This window comes from Suricata suricatta, chromosome 6, assembly GCF_006229205.1.
Source record: "Suricata suricatta isolate VVHF042 chromosome 6, meerkat_22Aug2017_6uvM2_HiC, whole genome shotgun sequence".
In the NCBI taxonomy this organism is placed as follows: domain Eukaryota; kingdom Metazoa; phylum Chordata; class Mammalia; order Carnivora; family Herpestidae; genus Suricata; species Suricata suricatta.
In genome coordinates, this window is record NC_043705.1 from 91728687 (window position 1) to 91747254 (window position 18568).

The window sequence follows — 18568 nt, forward strand, 5'->3', positions numbered from 1 at the left end:
CATGATGAACAGCGAAAGGTTCTCCATGGCAGCTGGATCCATGAGGGATCCAGGGGCCTGTCAGAAGAGGCCAGAAGATGCATACAGAAGACTGGGAAGGGTGTGCTTAGGCTGGCTAACCATTTATCCCACTAACATTGGAGGCACAACGGCATTTAGACACATGCCTTCTCCCCAAAGTACGCAGCCCCAGGGAAAGCAGGACAGAGTCTTGATGCTGACGATTTCTAGCAGGTGCTTCAAGGGCTGCAAAACACCAATTATGAAAGCCCTGTCTGACTCCTCCTCCCACCTGCCTGGTGCTGGGTCAGCCTGTCAGCCATCCCCTTCCAGGGGAGGACAGAGGGGAGGAAAGGAATATGTGCCTGGTAGCCATTCTGAGAAAGGGCTTAAGGATAAATGGACTCTGATGTGCTTACAAGAGGCCAGGCAGAGGCTGGTCAGCTTGATCCCTCTGGCACCCACCACGTGCAAGGCTTATTCAGGTGCCATGTGAGCCAGCAGCTGTACAGCTCAGAAGGCGTCCTGAAGGGATCTCAGCACCCATCATGGGTGATGTGGAGAAGTGCACATCCAGGCACCTAGGACTCCTGGCCTGCTTCCCCTGGGCTGGAGGCAAGGTTACCTGCTTTATAAACTGGGCTTCTGCCTCTGACTTCACTGGAAAAGAGGAATTCCCTTGCTCCGTCCCTGCCCCCAAACACACAGACACACAGACACACACACACACGTGAAAATCACTACCGTCACTTCTAAGCTCCTTAAGGGCAGGCACAATAAAGGCTCAATAAAGTCTGCTGCCTAAAAAAGTGAGAATAACTAGAATAGATTTTAAAGGCACTGGGGCAGGGATTGTGCCTTATTAATTTCTGAATCCTCCAAACTGTCTTGCACGGCGAATATGTGCAACAAAACGTTTCTCAAATAAATGAATAAACGATGGCCTGACGGACAGAATGAAAGAATGAATGAGAAGCTGAGGACTGCAGGGCCTCCTCTGAACACAGGGTTGTGCTCTGTGCAGGGGGGACACGGAAGGAAATAAAGTCTGTTATCCAGAGAACATAAATCAGTGGCTTTTGGGTTATACTAAGCCCACAGATGAAGGTGATTTAGACATCACAATATTTCTAAAAGTTATTAAATTTGTTGCCAATAGTTAAAAATTTTAAATGCAGACGCTTTTCTTGAAATATGGGGACCTCTGGCAGCCCAAGGCCTGAATTCCCACTGGCTGGAGGTAGGTGTTGGCACCCACTAAAGACAATGGGGGGGGGTCTGTGCACAAGTGGAGGTGGGCCTCTAGCATTTGTATTGCCTGCTTGGCCCCATCAGGATCTCATCCTGCACCCCCACCTAAACTGGTGTTTTTCAAAGTGCAAACTGCAACCCCTTTGCATGAGGTAAGATCAATTTAATGGGTCATGACCCTCAAGTAAAGAAAAGCAAGAGAGAAAATATCAGAGGGATATCACGCACAGAAAGAGTATGCATGCTCAATTTTGTCAAACTTCTCTATCATGTGAGTCACTGCCATGAAGTTGGCAAACGACTACTCTACATTATATAGGGTTGTGTGGCTTACCTTAGTCAGAAGATAATTTCTGAAAACCTGTACTGGAGCAGGCTTTTTGGTGCTGCGATTCCCTGTGTAAACTCCTGGGTACCTGGTATTCTGGGTGGTGTATCATTTCTCCCAATTTGCAGCTTTGGCAAGTTGCAAGATCTCTACACTGAGTGTTCCTAGAGCAGAGCCCTCACACCCCAGGTGGTCCCTCTTGCCCTTCCTGCTTCCATGCAGGAGAGACCAACAGCGAGGGTAGGGTCCCACACCCCTCCTGGCCCAGCCCAGCCCCACCTCTCTGTCAGCGCCTTGCTCTGGGTGTCCCGGGCTGCCTGCAGGTCCTTCTCCAGCCGCTTCCGGGCCATCTCCAGCTGCTCCACCTCCCCCTGGGTCCACTTTCGGGGGCTGATGAAGCGCATCTCCTTCAGCAGCTCCTCTTTCTCATTGATGAGGATCAGCCGGTCCCTTTCGGAGTCTAGCACTCCGGGCCAGGCCTCACTGTCAAGCTTGGCCAGCTGGATCTTCAGGTTGGCGATCCTGTGGGCGGAGAGGGGAGCGTGACGGGTGTACCCAGCGGCACTGTGGGAGCAGGGTAACAGACTGTGTTTCCAAACTTATGAGGTACCAGGAGCCATGACATCCTCAGAGCAATCTCTGGCAATGACTGTCTTCCTTTGGATCAGCAGGTCATCTCAGGGAACATATTTTTATCTAACAAACACAAGCGGTGCCTACTGTGTGCAAAAGTGAGTAGGCCCTGAAGGGGTGGGGATGAGACATAAACAAAGCAATGTCCTTGCCCTGAGGGGCATTAAGCCTGGTAGAACAGAGAGGTGGATTCATCACCAGTCAATAGCCTCCTACTGCCAGCTATGTGACCTTGGGCAAGTCACTTCATCTCTCTGGAGGGAACAACAAAAGCACCTTTGTCATGGGGTTGTGGTGGAAGGTTTTTAGACATATTCCGTGAACTCTCAAAACACGGTATTTGGCACATAGTAAGCACTCAAATGAATGTTTCTGCTACCTCTATTATTACCTGGTCTAACCACTTACTAGGCATATAATATTGGGTAAACTCTCCAAGCCTTGTTCTGAAAATGAGCAATAATGTGCTCAGAGTGTCTGGCACATAACAGGTGCCTAACCAATGGCAGTCATAAGCCCACCTCAATGACAGCAAACACTGCAACTGCTAACTGTATATTCCCAGCCCAGAGAATGGTGGCAGCACAGTGTGGCGTGACTAACTGTGGATTTGGGGTCAGAGGCCTTGAACCGGAGTCTTGGCTCTGGCCTTGCCAGACGAACCATCCTTTTTTTTTTTATGTTTATTTTTATTTTTGAGAGAGAGAGAGAGAGAGAGACAGGCAGGCAGACAGAGCATGAGCAGGGGAGAGGGAGAGGGAGAGGGAGACACGGAATCAGAAGCAGCCTCCAGGCTCTGAGCTGTCAACACAGAGCCTGACATGAGGCTCGAACTCACAAACTGTGAGATCATGACCTGAGCTGAAGTCGGATGCTTAACGGACTGAGCCACCTAGGCACCCCTGCAGAAGGACCATTCTTAAGAAATCATTTTGGTATCATGAGCTTCTAGCACAGTGCCTGGTACACTGCAGGCACTTATTAAACGTTAAAAGGAAAAGGGTGGGAGCTAGATCCCTGGACTCCTCTGAGGTGCAGTACCCTCAGCTGTGAGGCTGGGACAATACTGGAACCTGCAAGGTGGGTTATGAGAACTGACTGAAAACTTATTAAAACCTCTTTATACATTGCCAAGTGCCATATAGATACTAGGTATAATTATCCTTGGATCCAAAGAAGAATCACAATATAACTGAGATTATTGCTACAAATATCTCAAAGGAATCATGATGTGACCCTTTAGGATTCAGCCTTTGCAAAAGGGCTTTCAGCTATCACATCCTAGCCTCACCTGATCCCTACTGGGTGGATAAGAGCTGGAGGTGAACCTGTTGGACAGATGTCCAGAGACTGGATATGGTTCACCTAAGACTGCAAGTCATAAACATGGCCAGTAGGTGTTGAGAGCCCAGGTCTCTGGACCCCCAGCTCGATCTCATCTGCAGACATGCGGCCCTACCCTTCTTTTATAAAGTCATCGTTGGGGTCAAAATCCCCACGCTGTGCAGTAAAAACCCATGCAGACAAACACATCTAGGTTTGCTTATTCCCCAAGTGTATCAGAGGGACGCTTAGCATTGATTAATTTAAATTCCGCATTCACAAAGAGAGTAATCTGGGAGAGCTTTGTAGCTTCTGCCACTCCGAGGATGGAGTGGTGTGGACAGGTCTGGTGGGGGCTCCTCTACTCACAGTACATTGAAGGGGTGATCGATGCTTACATGCACTTTCTAGTGGTGCTTTCCCAGTGTTCCTTAACCTTCGGGCCACCTTTGGTGAAGCTGATGAAAACACTACACTCATTCTGCAGAAATGCACACGTGACGAAACTTGGCACACAGACCTTTCGTTAGCCACCTGCCCTCCTACCTTCGAGTCCTGCAGCCTGCTTTCCACTCAGCAGGCTGCTCTGTCCTTGACACTAAAACTACCTCTGGGTGAAGACAAGGCTCGAAGCTGGATTATGGCAGATGAGCCAGGAAGCTCTGTGATGGGAAGTTTAATGGCTCAACCCCCAGAGGGAAAATTTCAAGCCTTTAGTCTCTCCAGAATGGATCTTCTAATAAAGGCATCACTGCAGACTGGACTAGATGCAGGGTTCAGACTGGTCCCCTTCAGAGAGGACAAGTGGCTATCCAAATGCAGAAGTCCTGCTGTTTTGCTAGGCCTCTAGGGGGAGCTGAAATAATGCACAGAGTGTTTTTTTCTATCTGACCAGTATCCAATTTCTCCTCCTTTGGTTAACAATACTCCCAAATTTTCTTTGGGATATCACTCCTCCCATACTTAAGTCATTTGGTTCCCACAAAGCCGACCTCAATCCCCTTCTGAGAGTAGGGCACATGACCCATGCCTGGACCTTCAGAGAATTCTAATTCCTCCAATTCTGCAACAATGACTAGATCACCAGGAAAAGCCAGGGAGCCTCAAACCTCAAACCTGTTAAATCTGTTGGGATAGGTAGGTACTCCTGCTGCTGAGGTTGTCAACCCGATAGTGTATAACCCTAGAATTGCTGAGGGTCACCTTTACATTTTGACAAGAAATTCTGTCAACACAAAGGCAAGCAGGGTACAGAAAAGAAGAGAAACTGAGTCTACATAACCTGATTTGAATCCCTGGATCCAGCTGTGCCTGAAGCTGGTTTATCCAAGGACTTTGGAATTCAATAAGCTGACAAATTCCTTTTAAAAAAAAAAATTCGTCTAGTTTCTATAGGATTTCTGTCAATACTGCAAAGGGTTCTGCTGCTCATATAGAGTTGGCAGAGGGGCAGAACTAGGCACTGCTACACTCCACGTGGCTTGACTTAGAATGCCCATGGACCAGGCAGCATAACCTAAGGAAGAATGGATGAGACATGCCTGGCTTTATTCACCATCACACTCTGTGGGTTCTTTGCCAGTAGGGCTGGCCCCGTGCATAGGAAGCTTATGGACTTGGAGCCTGATTGTCCAGAGTTCAAATTCTGACTCCTTCATCTTGAAGTCATGACACATCTCTGACTTTACCTTTTTCTTAACACAGAGACCATATAAGGTGTGCTGTAAGGTTGCTTTTAAAATTAAATGAGATGATATACATATGAATGCTTTAATACAACACCTGGCCCATTACAGATGCTCTAAAAATATCAGCTTTGATTACTGTTTTAATTTTATTTGTGGCAGTGGAACCCAACTGCTTAGGAGACTGTGAAGCCACAGAATATCTAAAGTCACTGGGATCTACACGGTTTATAAGCACAGATCGCTCCCAGTTGGGTAGGAGACACCCAAGTGTTCAGTATCCAGAGTATTTTTTCTCCTATTGCTAAAACCTCGGAAGTGCTCCTTCAAACCACACTACTGACAGGGTCACTGGAAAACCCTGATTAGAGAAACTGAGCCCAGTAAGTGGAAAGATAACTAGGCTCTGAGGTTTAACAGATGTGGGTTCAAAACACAGCTCTACTTTTTAATCCAGTGAAGTGTCCCTGGCTCTGTCATTTCCTCTCTGAGTTCAGAGAGGATTAACATATGTGTGTCATAATACTTATCATCATAATTTTTGATGATTACAGATGAGGTGTGTGAAAAGCCAGGCATGGGGCACTCTGTAATGGCAATTATCACTGTTGGAACCATCCCGCCCCCGGCCCCTAATTACCTTCTCTTGGCCTCTTCATATCGAAGGCGCAATCTGACCTTCTCTGCCAACTGATTGTTGCTGCTTGCACCAAACTGGGGGAGAGAACAAAGTGGGGAATTATATGGTCATTATGGCCGGTGCTGAGCTGGATTTCAAGAGCTCACCAGAGACTTGACAGCTTGCGTGGGAAGTAGCTAAGAATAGCCCCCAATTACCGAGCTGGCTGTGTGAGAGCAGGGAAGCTTGTCAGGAAAAGACACTTTTCTTCCTGCAGGCTGTGGGAAGACCCCCAAATTCAGACATCTATCACTTCTAGAAGAGAAGCTGAGAGCCCAAAATATCATCTTGCAGCCCCGAATGGCTTGGAGTCTATTCAAGCCCCGGCAGCACAGAGGACAGCTGGTCAGGAGGAAACAGGGACGGCCAATATACAAGAAAGGCATGCTGGGGGTTCTGGGGAGGGGCTCAAATGAAAACTCAGGGGGCTGCAGCCAGGACTGAAACACTGAGTGAGTGAGGAGAAGGACCTAGAATTTGGAGGGAAGTTTACAGGTGGTTTGTAGCTGGACACACGGGTGGTCTGGAGAAGGAGGGGACAGCTCATTTGCTGCATCTTTCTGTCAAGAGTGGCAAGATCTACAAGGCTCACCCAAGAAGACATGGATATAGCTTCTCTTCACAAGTGGGGACACAGCTATTGGAACCAGACAGGAAGAGCATTTAGCCACAGAGGCTGGGAGGTGGCTTTGGTCAATGTCACCTGCTCTAGGAAAACAAAAGTTCTCCGAACATTCCAGATGGCTGTGGGTTAGTCCTGCTCTAAAGCTTTCACGAAGTAAATCTGGATGGTGCTCACACTATTCACTTCGGTGACCAGACTGAGCTTCTGTAGAGAGCTGTCTGAAAGCTGCATGCATTGTTTCAGGATGAACAGAAGGAAAGTATCAGCTGCTTCACAGCTGGTGAAAGAAAAATAGAATGGTGTTGCACATCTGTAGGAAGGGAACCAGGGAGAGCCACTGGTCCTTCAAACATGCATTCTGTGCAGCATCTAGAGACACAAGCACCTGGCGAGGAAACACTCAACACCGAGGAGTCAGTGCTGGCTTTCCTCCCACACCATCTTCTCATGTCATCTGGGGGCCAAGCGGCCTACAAGAGAGAATGGAGCTCCCGGAGGCTGAGCTAGCAGCCAGGACCACAGAGAGATACCAGTCAACTCCCAAGGTGAGAAATGAGAAGGCAGCTGCCCACTATGCCAGTGTCCTGGGTATGCTGCCTACTTACACTTCCTGAGATGTCCGTCTGGGAGCTCACGTCCAGGTACTGTTTCGGCAGCGAGAAACCTGAACTTTCCAGAGAGCTGCTGCTGGACCACAGGTCAGAGTGGGACCCTCTGTTGACGCGGAAGCCATCTTTCAGCATGGCAAGGCTCTAAGGAGGGGAGGGCAGGGTTAGCAACACAACTTTCCGGGAGGGAGCTCTGGTTTGTCACCCTCCATGTGCTTTCCTCTCCACCTTTTGTAATGTAGTAGGAATCCACGCTCACTCGGACATTCCACATAACTTGCAGAGAGCTGGCAGCAAGTTGGGGGCTGCTTGGTGGCGGGTACTGTGCTGGGTGTTTTACTTGGGAGAGACTGGTGTGGACACTGGCTCTAGAGACACACAGCCTGACTTGGAATCCTTGCTCTGCTACTTCCTAGCTGGGTGACCTGAGCTGGTTGATTAAGCTCTCTGTGCCTCAGTTTCCTCTCCTAAAAAGTAGGGATAACCACAGAGCCTATCTCCTAGAACTACCATGCTGATTTAATGAGATGACCAGTATAATGTGCTAGTACAGCCAATGCTCACTAACTGTCAGCTTTATCATCATACTTAATCCTCACATCAGACCTATGAAAAATGACCTAGTATTATCCCCATTTCATTGATAAGGGAGTTGTTACATGCAAAAAGGCTGTCAAATAAGAGAGCAGGATTTGGTCCTGGTCTGACTGAAGATTCAGTGTTCTTAACTGATAGTCATGATAGGAACATTGGCTCAACCTGTCCACTAGCACCTGAACACTTTCATCAGGTGACTATACAGGGCAAAAGCTTCGAAATCATTCTCTTTGTCCTAGAGCATAAAGCTCCCTTCACTAAATCGTTACAGCACCACTGAGCCTGACTCCTAATCTGCCAATGGGAACACAAACAAATGCAGTATCTCAAGGTCAGGGTCATTCCTGTGAGTGGGGGATAGAGTGTCTATGGGTTAAAAGAATAGACTTCTGTGTCAGTGTTCATGGATTCGAATCCTGGCTCCACCACAGACTCTGAGCTGTGTAGCCGTTATCTGTGTGAAGGGGATACACTGGGCTGATATAAGAGATAGTTGAGATACAATGCATGCAGAGTGCTTGGCACAACGGCCTGGTACGTTAAATCACATTGATTTTCATTTGTTCGGTCCTCAGCACAGAGGAAGAACGTGCAGTGTAACTCTTATAATACAGATGTTACATTTTGATGTCAGGGTGATGGATGTCAAAACTACCTCCCTCCATTTGGTTCTAAGAAGTAAGCCAGTGGCCAGAGCCAGTGACAAGGACATGACCTTTGGACTGGACCAGATGGCTCCTGTTGCAACTCTGCCAGCGATGTGACCTTAGGCAAGTCACCTATGACTTCTGAACCTCTTTTTCCTACTCTATACGGTGAGACTGAAAACCTAACACAACCAGTAATGAGAACTCAGGGACTGTGCAGCTTGTGGAAATAGGGTGAGTCTTGGCACAGAAAAGTGCTCTCGGGGCATCTGGGTGGCTCTGTTGGTTAAGCATCTGACTTCGGCTCAGGTCATGATCTCACGGTTTGTGGGTTCAAGTCCCATGTTGGGCTCTGTGCTGACAGTGCAGAACCTGCTTGAGATTTTCTCTTTCTCCCTCTCTTTCTACCCCTTCCTGATTTGTGCTTCTCCCTCTCTCAAAATAAATAAATAGACTTTAAAAAAAGAAAAAAAAGAAAGAAAGGTGCTCCAGAGAAAGAGTAATTGAGAGACATGGCCCACATCACTGGAACTCGCATACCTTAATGAGATCTTGCTTTTCTTTTTCTCCACAAGTGATGGCCTTTTTGATGGCTTTTGTTTCTCTCAGCACAGCCTGGGCTTCATCCAGTTTGTAGCTGCCCTGAGCATCAGACATTTTCTTATCGATTCTAGAAAACAGTCCATGGGAAAGGTCAGAAAAAGACAGGGAGGAAGTCTCCCCAGAGGATAAAGCACAGACGACAGGCTTCGGTCCCCCAACAAGGCTCCTCTCTGTCCCGTATCCATCCCTCCCCAGGCCTGGCTGCCTGTGAAATGTCTCACAGTGTGGGGCTGCAGAAGCAACACCACTCTTGAAGTCAAGGGTCCTCTAAGCATCAGCTCTTACAGGAAGCGTTTCCTGATTGCCTCCTTGCATCCTCTAGGCTGGGCTAGGTATTAACACTGCACATAGCTCGACCCTGCAATCATTATGTTGTGTTCTAGTTGGCAGTACATGTGGTAGTATCCTTGACTTGTCTCTAACAGGCTTGGGACAGGGGCTGGATTGAAAATGTTTCAGTAGTTTTGGTAGCTGGCACGGGACAGTCCTTTAACTCAGGGTGTCTCAACCTCAGAATTTGGGTAGGATGATTCTTTGTTGTGGGGGGCTGTCCTGTGCGTTGTCGGGTGTCTAGTAGCACCCCTGGTCTCTGCCCACTAGGTGCCAGTAGCATCTTCACCCCAAGCTTTGACAACCAAAAGTGCCTCTATACTTTGCCTAGCCCTTGGGGGAGAGGAGTAAGACTGCCCTCAACTGAGACCCATTGCCTTTACTAAGTGTTTGCTGAGTAAACACACAAGAAAGGAGAGGTGTGAATGATGAAAACTCTCACCCTGCCACTTAGTAGTGTGACCTTGGGCATGGCCCTCTAAACAGAGGCTTAGCTTCCTCCTCTAAAATAACCTGGATAATGTCACCTGCCCAGCCCATGTTCACAAACCTGTTAGGAATGTTAAATGGGATAAAGGATGGATAATCATGTTCACTGGGAAGTACGAAATCAGCTTATCTAGGCCCCACATACAGGTTCATTTTGGAGAGCAAAGGGGGAGTTAGAAAAAAAAAGTTAAGGGCCACAATGCCCTTTCTGATCAGACCAGACCAGAGATGGTGGTGGTCCCCACCTGCTGGGGCAGGAAGCTGCGTTGTGGAGAAGCTTCGGAAGGCAGAGATAAATTTGAACTGCTTCACACTTTCCCCAAAGGCGAGGCCTGAGGTTTTAGTCCTCAGTGGAGGAAAGTTTTACCTTCTGAGGGAACACCACAAACCCATTATTTCAGGATGAGATACCACCACTCACAGGCGTTCTTCTCTGGTTTCCTGCTTGAAGCCAAATTGTCCTGGGCTAAAAATAACCTGAGTGGGGAATCACGGATGGGGGGAGTAGGTTTTCATCCTGGTCTGTCTGTGCCTATGAGCAGGAGAGAGGGAGAGGACTCCGGAGAGAACTCAGGTCTCAGCACGGCCCTCCCCCTTCCCTTCCGTTATTTCAGCCTCCGTGGACAGAAAACAAAGCCCCATTTATGTCTCCCCACTAAAAATAGCCTGTCTATTCCTTTCGAGGACTTGGGCCTGAGCAAGCCTGCCAGGTTGGCTAAGACTGGTCTCAGATTTAGTTTGAAAAATTAGCCTAAATGGAGCTTTCTGCAGTTGAGGCCTGCCCGAGATGCTCTGTGGAGGGGAGGATCCTGCAGGACTGGAGGTGGCCCTGCCCCGAATGGTGGGGAGGAGGGCAGGGAAGATGCCATTTGCTTGAGCAGGGCTGGGGGCTCTGGGGAGGGGGCTGTGCCCAGCTGTCTTCTGCCAACAGGGGGAGGATGGCTTTGAATCCTCAGCAGGATGAGACAGAAGCAGTTTGTCTGCTGTGCCTGGGGCTCCTCAGACAGCCTCTACCTGATTTCCCTCAGGCGCCTTAGCAACCCAGGCTCTGGAATTTGGCTACAGAGAGTAGCTCCAAAAGGGAACACTCTTGGGATTGAGGTTGGGGGGAGGGGAACAAAGGGTCACCATTATGTGCTCAGTGAATGAATCTCTCTCTCTCTCTCTCTCTCTCAAGGAAAAGAAAAGTTGTGTGGTTGTAGGGGAGAGGAGGGTGTAGCGGGCTGCGTGTCTTTTAGAATTTCCAAATTATGCGGCTGTCCAGAGATTCACACACCCGGGAGCCACAGGATGGCCGCACAGAAGTGGGGCAAAGGCTCTGACAGCAGCCACCTCTTCTTGGGCTTGTCCAGACAACTCTTAGTGGAGCAGGGCGGCTTTGAGGCACATGCATAGAGATGCCGCACTGCCCTCCACCCACAGGGATGACATGCCACGTCTCAGCTCCTTCCTACTTACAAGGGCTCATGGCCGCTGATAGACCCAAGTCCCAAGTTTTCATCTTGATTTTTCTTTTCAGTCTCCTAAGAGGTATCCTTCAATTCTCATCAACATTTCCTTTTTTAAAAAATTGGGGCTGCTGGCCATGAACTGGACAAATGGATGAGTTTCACCTTCCCCCATGCTCTGAAAAGGGAGGAGGCTGAGGTAGAAGTGACTAGATGACCTCCCACCATAGCTTCTGAAAAGGATCCCAAGGGACATGGAAAAGAGGTCTCATGGTTCTGGATATGAGGAGGGGGTTATCCAGGAGGAGGCCAGGAATAGACAGCACATGAGCTTCTAAATCCAACAGTCCTGGGTTCAAATTCCTGCCTGATGCTTATGGACTGGGGGGTCTTGGGTAGATTTTCAACCTCATCAGTGCCCTCATCTATAAAGTGGGGTAGAACAAAAACTTCTCTTAAAGGGGTAAAGACAAGGAAATGAGGTGACTGATGCATAGTCACTACCCAGCACAGACCTTAGCTCAGGGCAAATATAGAGTTCATCTGAGTTCCTCCCCAAATCCAAGCAGGCACCCAGCTAGAGGTCACCCCCGACACCCCTCGTCGACCCTTACACTCACTGCCAGGCACTGTCATGCACTTCAGTTTCATCTTTACAGTAACTTATTTTCAGATAAAGAAACCAAAGCTCGGGGCGCCTGGGTGGCTCAATTGGTTAAGCGTCTGACTTTGGCTCAGGTCATGATCTTGCAGTTTGTGAGTTCAAGCCGCACATCGGGCTCTGTGCTGACAGCTCAGAACCTGGAGCCTGCTACACATTCTGTGTCTCCCTCTCTGTCTCTCCCTGCTCACATTCTCTGTCTCTCTCTCTCTGTCAAAAATAAGTATTAAAAACTAAAAAAAAAAAAAAAGGAAACCACAGCTCAAGGGAGTTATGTCATTTTTGTAAGGGCCCAGGAAACTGGGATTTGAACCCAGGCCATCTGCCTCTTGCAGCTACATTCCTAACCCTCTATGCCAAGGTGTGTATTAAAGCAGATCCCTTCCTCCAGACTGAACATGGAGCCAGCTTCAGGTAAAGAGTGTGGGCATTCAGAGCTACCATGAGTCTTATCTGAGCCTGATATCAAACATTAGTTGGGCGGAGGGAAGAGGGAAGAAAAAAAAAAGGAGGCTTTTCTTTGAGGTTTCAGCATCAGCTTACCAAAGGACAAGAATTTTCAATGCTGCTACAGGGTGACAAAGTGGTAAAACAGGTTTGTGGTGGCTCAGTGAATAATGGGAAATGTTCTAACCAGAAGCTCCTGAGGACTGCAGGAAGGGGGAGGAGGGGAGGGCCCCTGCGGTAAGATGACGTGGGAGTGAGTAGTCTTTCAACTATGTGTTCAGAATCTGGAGGGCTCATGAGGTTATTTGCTTTATAGGTCACAAAAAAGAATTTTTCTAAGCTCATATTACTGCTCTCGACTGTCACTGGCATATGTATACATATATTAATAACATATGTACCTATATAAGCACATATATAAAACCATAATTTATAATACAAAAAATGTATTATATACAATCTATAATACAAAGCCATACTTTCTTAAACCTTGTGTGGTGGGGGATTCATGGCAGCTCTCCACTCCCTCCAAGCAACGTGGGTTTGGGGGATGGGAAGACATGAATAAGAACCAACTAATCCCTCCAGTGGTCACAGTTCCCTGGATTAAGAGAGCTTACAGACAGACATCCCCAGGCTTGGAGCTCCGGCCACAGAGTGGTGGGGGTGGACTTGAGGTTCAGAGAGCAAAAAAAAGCAAGTTACTACAGAAGCTGGTGCCTGTAGAGATGTGGCCTCCCTGGGAATCTGCATGAGATATCCCTTAGAACAGAGAAATCTCCTGGATGTCTTCCCTGGAGCTTCCAAGAGGGCTCCCAGGCACCTCTGTAATGACTATACACTGAGTCCATCAGATATACTGAACATGATTCAATGCAGAAGTGTTCATTGCATGTGTGATTATTCCTGACAATAATGTGACTCAGTTTCCTCATCTATAAAGCGGAGTTAGCTAAAAGAACATTCCTTAGAGAGTTGCAATGAGGATCAAACGAGGTCACCCAAGCAGAAACACTGAAAGTGCTTCCTGGCAGAGTTAAATGCGCAACAAATCTTTGCTAGTATAACAACAATAAATAGCCATCAATGTACCTGCTCTAAAGAAACAACAGAGCTGTACTTTGGTGGCAAGTCAGCTTTCATAAGTGAAAATTATGCTTGGTCTAAGTTATCCTGGGAACTCCTAAAATCACCCAGCTAGCACAGTGTGCGTGGCAGCAATGTGCATACTCTTCTAATGATCGGTGTTGGGGAAGAGATGCTTGTTCCTTCAGTGGGGCACACTAGCTGTTCATCTTTAGGGGCTAAAGGGAAAAAAAGAGTTTGTTTTTGCACGTGTACCAGATTCTACTGGGTCTACTGGAGGAGATGAAGCAGGTGCCCAGAAATGCCCAGCAATATTCGTTTCTACAAGAGAATACTTGTTTCTTTGAGTAAGACTCAACTGAACGGAACAGACTTTAATGGCTTCAAGATTCAAGGATCTCTGGCTTGAAAGGATTCTCCTCTTCTCTTTCCGAACCTCAACCATTTGGGTGACAGTATCTTGAGTATTAAATACCAGTGGAATAGAACTGGGATCAAATGATCAGAGTGGCCTTAAAGGAGAGAAGGAGAGAGAGGGAGAGAGGGGAGGGGGGGTGAGAGAGAGACAAAGAGAAAGAGAGAGAGAGAGAGAGAGAGAGAGAGAGAGAGAGAAAGAAAGAGAGAGAGAGAAAGAGAGAGAGAGGCAGGAAGGGGAATATGGGGCATCCCCATGCTCTGCATGGCAAGGTGGACTTACTTCTTCAGGGTCTGAAAGCCACGCTCTTTGAACTGCAGCTCCTGCTGGAGGTGAACCATCTCTCTCTTTAGCTTGTTGACCTGGATGGCAGAAGGCCACACATGGGGCTAGATCAGAGGCTGATACAGAACTGCAAACTGCCCTCTCCTCTAACCCAGAGCCCCCACTGCCTCTCAGGCCACAGGGTCACAACACCATGCCCTCACTGATGTTGCTCGTGCAGTCAGCATCCCAGCCTGGCTGTCCTGCAGGTCACTCCTGGCCAGCCCTCACTGGAGGGAAACAGGAAGCGGACACGTGCCAGCTGACCTGGGCTAGAGCTTGGCCTTCCCACTGCCTTGCTGGATGACCGCTTTCAAGCCATCTCACCTCTCTGAGACTTCCTCTCCTGTTCTGACAGATGAGGAATATGGTAATTCACAGGGCTGTGCATTACTTAAAGCAGGTAATGGGTATGGAGGTGAGAGGCAATTTAATAACTTTAGAGGCAAGACATGGCCCGGGAGCTGGATTTGGCCTGCCAGAATGCTGTGTTTGGCTTGCAGATATAAAATTTAAAGAGTTAGTTGTTAATAACGAAATATGGAGAGATTTCACATAATAAGCCTAAGTATATAGTTCTCTTCTAAAAACAGAAGATCTGCCAACACTGAGGCCTCATTCCAGCATGGCCACAACAGGGTAGGGTTGAAACCCAACTACCCCTTTTTAGACAGGGCGCACCTCTCTAGGCCACACACCTCCCAGCACACCTTACTGCTTCACCCTGGCCCACTTCCCCCTTTTGTTTTCTTGCAGGCATGATTTTGGAGAACCTATTTGAAGTATCACTGAACCAACGTTCCAAATACTGGCTTTCCCTTGAGGAAGTCACTTAACTGCTCTGCTACAGTTGCATGCCAGTAAAATGGGAATGATACTTGTCCCCAAGAAGTCATGAAGTAACTACCATGAAGGAATTAAATAAGACAACAGAGAATAAGCCTTGGCTAGGACGAGAGTACTATGTGTTAAGAACTGTAAGTTCTTGTGACCTTGTGTAGGCCCTGAATCCTTGTGACCTTGGGGCAAGTTCCCCTAAGCTTCTGTCTGCTCATCTTTCAAGTGCAGATATGGACAATAGCAGCTTTGTGGGTTTGCTGGACGAACATTAGACAGCATTCATAATGCACTGCACACCATGCCTGGTCTGTGGTGACACGGGCGCTGCTGCTACCATTACGATGACGATGACACCTGGTACCATTGCTACTACTGCTATTATTTAGGGTCCTGTCAGCCAGCACCAGCCACCACTGCCTGGGGGATCTCCTCTGGTCCACTGGGTGGGCAAGTGGCCTATGGACCCCCTTCCACAGTACAGGCAAAGAGGGCCTACCCGAGATTTTGCTGTGGCAATTTCAGCTTTCAGGATTTCAGGGTCATACTTAGAGCTGGATGATGAACCCGACACCACTGCAACGAAAAAGAAAAAACAAAATCTGTAGAAGAAACGCATTTTGGGAGAGATGGATTATTTGGCCATATACATAAACCCAGAAAGGAATGACAAATTGTCAACAACCTAAATGTCTAACAAGGGGGGATTTAAAAACAAATTTTTTAAGCTTATTTATTTATTCTGAAAGAGAGAGAGAGAGAGAGAGAGCGAGCACGCGAACGAGCGCATAAGCAGGGGAGGGGCAGAGGGAAGGAGAGTCAGGATCCCAAGCAGGCTCTGCATTGATGGCAGGTCTTGAACTCATGAACTGTGAGATCATGACCTGAGCTGAGATCAAGAGTTGGACGCTTAACTGACCCCGCCACCCAGACGCCCTAGCAAGGGGGAGAAGTTGCTAAATAAATATGGCACATGGGTAAGTGAGGACAATACAACTTAATGTGATTTAAAATGACTGTATGCAGGAATCCTGAACAAGTAACAATGTCCAAAACTTACAGCTACCTGAAAATTGTTTACAAAAAACTATAAAAAGTAACTTAAAATTGGAAAATATACACAGTTAACAAACACAAACATACACATATGCATCTAGAAAAAGCACAGAGAGAATATGCCAAAAAGATAACATTGATACCTATAGATTTGAATAATAAATAATACTACTTTTCATCTTTGCATTTTTCTTTACCACACTTTCTAAGAGGAATATATTTTTATAATCAGAAAAATAACTAAAAATAATATTTATTGTACTCTACAATATTAATGTACATTTTTTTATTTAGTTGAGAGAGAGTGTGCAAGTAGGGGAAAGGGACAGAACTCCATGTGCAGTGCAGAGCCCAAGGCATGGCTCAATCCCACGACCCTGAGACCAGGAGTTATCAAGAGATGCTCAACCGACTGAGCGACCCAGGCGCCCCTTAATGTACATTTCTTATAATTTTTATTAATTTATTTATTGCCGTGATTTTTTTTTTGAGAGGGCACAAGTGAGGGAGGGGCAAAGAGAGAAGGAGGGGCAGAGGGAGAGAGAGGGAGGGAGAGGGGAGGGGAGGGGAAGAAGGAGGGAGAGTGGGGGAGGGAGAGGAAGAGAAGCAGGGCTGGAGTTCACCCAATGCAGGACTCAAAAGTGAGTTTGAGATGAGATCACCTGTGAGATGATGACCTAAACTGAAGTCAGATGCTTAACCAACTGAGTCACTCTTGTGCCCCTTAATACATTTTTAAGGGAAAATAAATTACCCATAATCCCGTCACCCTAATACAATTTTCTTTCTCAAAATTACCTTGCTTATCCACAGTTGTTATGTAGTTGTAATTACTGCATTTTTTAAATTTTAAAATTGCACTTATGTCTTGAAAAGATATTTTAAGGCTTACAAAAATGAACACAACAGAGTAAAATACATTTAAAGTAAGGACATGAGACAAAGGGAAAATAAGAATGAGGAATCACACCCACAGGTGTGAGGTCAGTCAGGGCTCATGCAAACATGAAAGGTCCCACTTTCTTACTGGCACCACAAACCTGGCTCTGAGCTTCCTAACTGGTGATGTCAAGAGGGGAAGGGGCCCCGTGTAAGAGTCATGGTGTCCTCAACGTAAACACAACCCCACTGTTCAAGAAAAGAATAGGGGTTCTTAGTATGGAGGTTAGAGAAGAGGTTCTCCCAAGAGGCCTTAATCCCAGGCAGGTGCACAATTCCATCATCTGTTCCCCCTCCCCCCTCGCAACCCACCTAGTGTCTTCTGGACACTGTGTGTGCACATGTACAGTGGGGCCTGGAGTTTCCTGAAAGAAATTGGTAGCAATTTCCAGTGTCTGAAGGTAGGGCCTTCTGGTTATGCACAAGTTAAAATGTAACACTGAAAATTTCCGGAGAAGGGAAATAAAACTTTCTGCATAATAACAGAAAAGATGTTTTGCACCATAGGCAGTGTTGCCTTTCTGCCCAGTTTACGGTGATGATGATGATGAGGAGGAGGCTTTTCCAGAAGAGATGGGTGGCAGGACCATCTGGTGGGTGGGGAGGACCTTGCAGTCCCCATTGTCAGCATGGAACAGGGACTTCAGAATCACATTTTTGTTTCCAGTTGGAAGCTTTCATTTCCTGCATTCTAATTCCCCTGGTGTTTGCTGAACTTCGGGATTTTAGGGTGGGATTTGGCTGGACACATAGCTGGAGGCAGTGACTTAAGCAATTTCCTCCAGACGGTCACTTTTCAACAAAATTTTAAGGTCGTTAATATTTGTTACTCACTGATTAATTCTAAGAACGTGGTGAAGAGAGTCATTGGTGAGGAAAAAAGATGGGGATACACTCACAAGAGGGGTGTCCATTCTATGAGCACCCCATCCTGCCAACCACTCTGCCAATCAGGCTGTGCCACTGGACTCGGGTCTACACCACAGGGAACTGTAAGGCAGAGCATATTAGCAGCCTGGGAGAACCCACGAAGAACTTCAAGACCTGACACTAACAGGGAGAGCCTGGCCGTGGGGACCAGAAACACCAGTGTTGATCTGTGGATGCTCAAAAATCGTGGAGGGAAGGGAACCCAAAAAAGAACAGACTCCTAGAGCACTTAGGTGGCTCAGTCGGTTAAACATCCAACTTTGGCTCAGGTCATGATCTTGCAGTTCATGGGTTCAAGCCTCGCACCAGGTTCCGTGCTGACAGCTAGCTCAGAGCCTGGAGCCTGCTTCAGATTCTGTGTCTCCCTCTCTGACCCTCCCCTGCTTGTGCTGTCTCTTTCTGTCTCTCAAAAAAACAAGAACAAAAACAAAAACAGATCCTCTATCTCCCTCTCTCTGCCCCTCCTCCGCTTGCTCTCTCTCAAAAATTCAAAAATAAATAAATATTTTTAAAAATTAATTAAAAAAAGGAGAGGCTTAATTCTACTCCTATTAAAAAAAAAAAAAAAAGAACAGGGGCGCCTGGGTGGCTCAGTTGGTTAAGCGTCCGGCTTCGGCTCAGGTCATG

The 18568-nt window shown here is 47.3% G+C and overlaps 1 protein-coding gene across 2 annotated transcripts in view; it reads right to left on the reverse strand.

Annotated features, from left to right (window-relative positions):
* WWC1 (WW and C2 domain containing 1) overlaps positions 1-18568 on the reverse strand; it is a 146560-nt gene that overhangs the window by 40994 nt on the left and 86998 nt on the right. For both annotated transcript variants that reach the window (XM_029942894.1, XM_029942893.1), the window contains exons 4-9: positions 15516-15592; positions 14138-14217; positions 8917-9046; positions 7130-7276; positions 5861-5934; positions 1859-2101 (exon numbers count right to left, since the gene is read on the reverse strand). In XM_029942894.1, coding sequence (XP_029798754.1) covers positions 1859-2101; positions 5861-5934; positions 7130-7276; positions 8917-9046; positions 14138-14217; positions 15516-15592 — 751 coding nt within the window. The remainder of the gene's footprint in view (positions 1-1858; positions 2102-5860; positions 5935-7129; positions 7277-8916; positions 9047-14137; positions 14218-15515; positions 15593-18568) is intronic.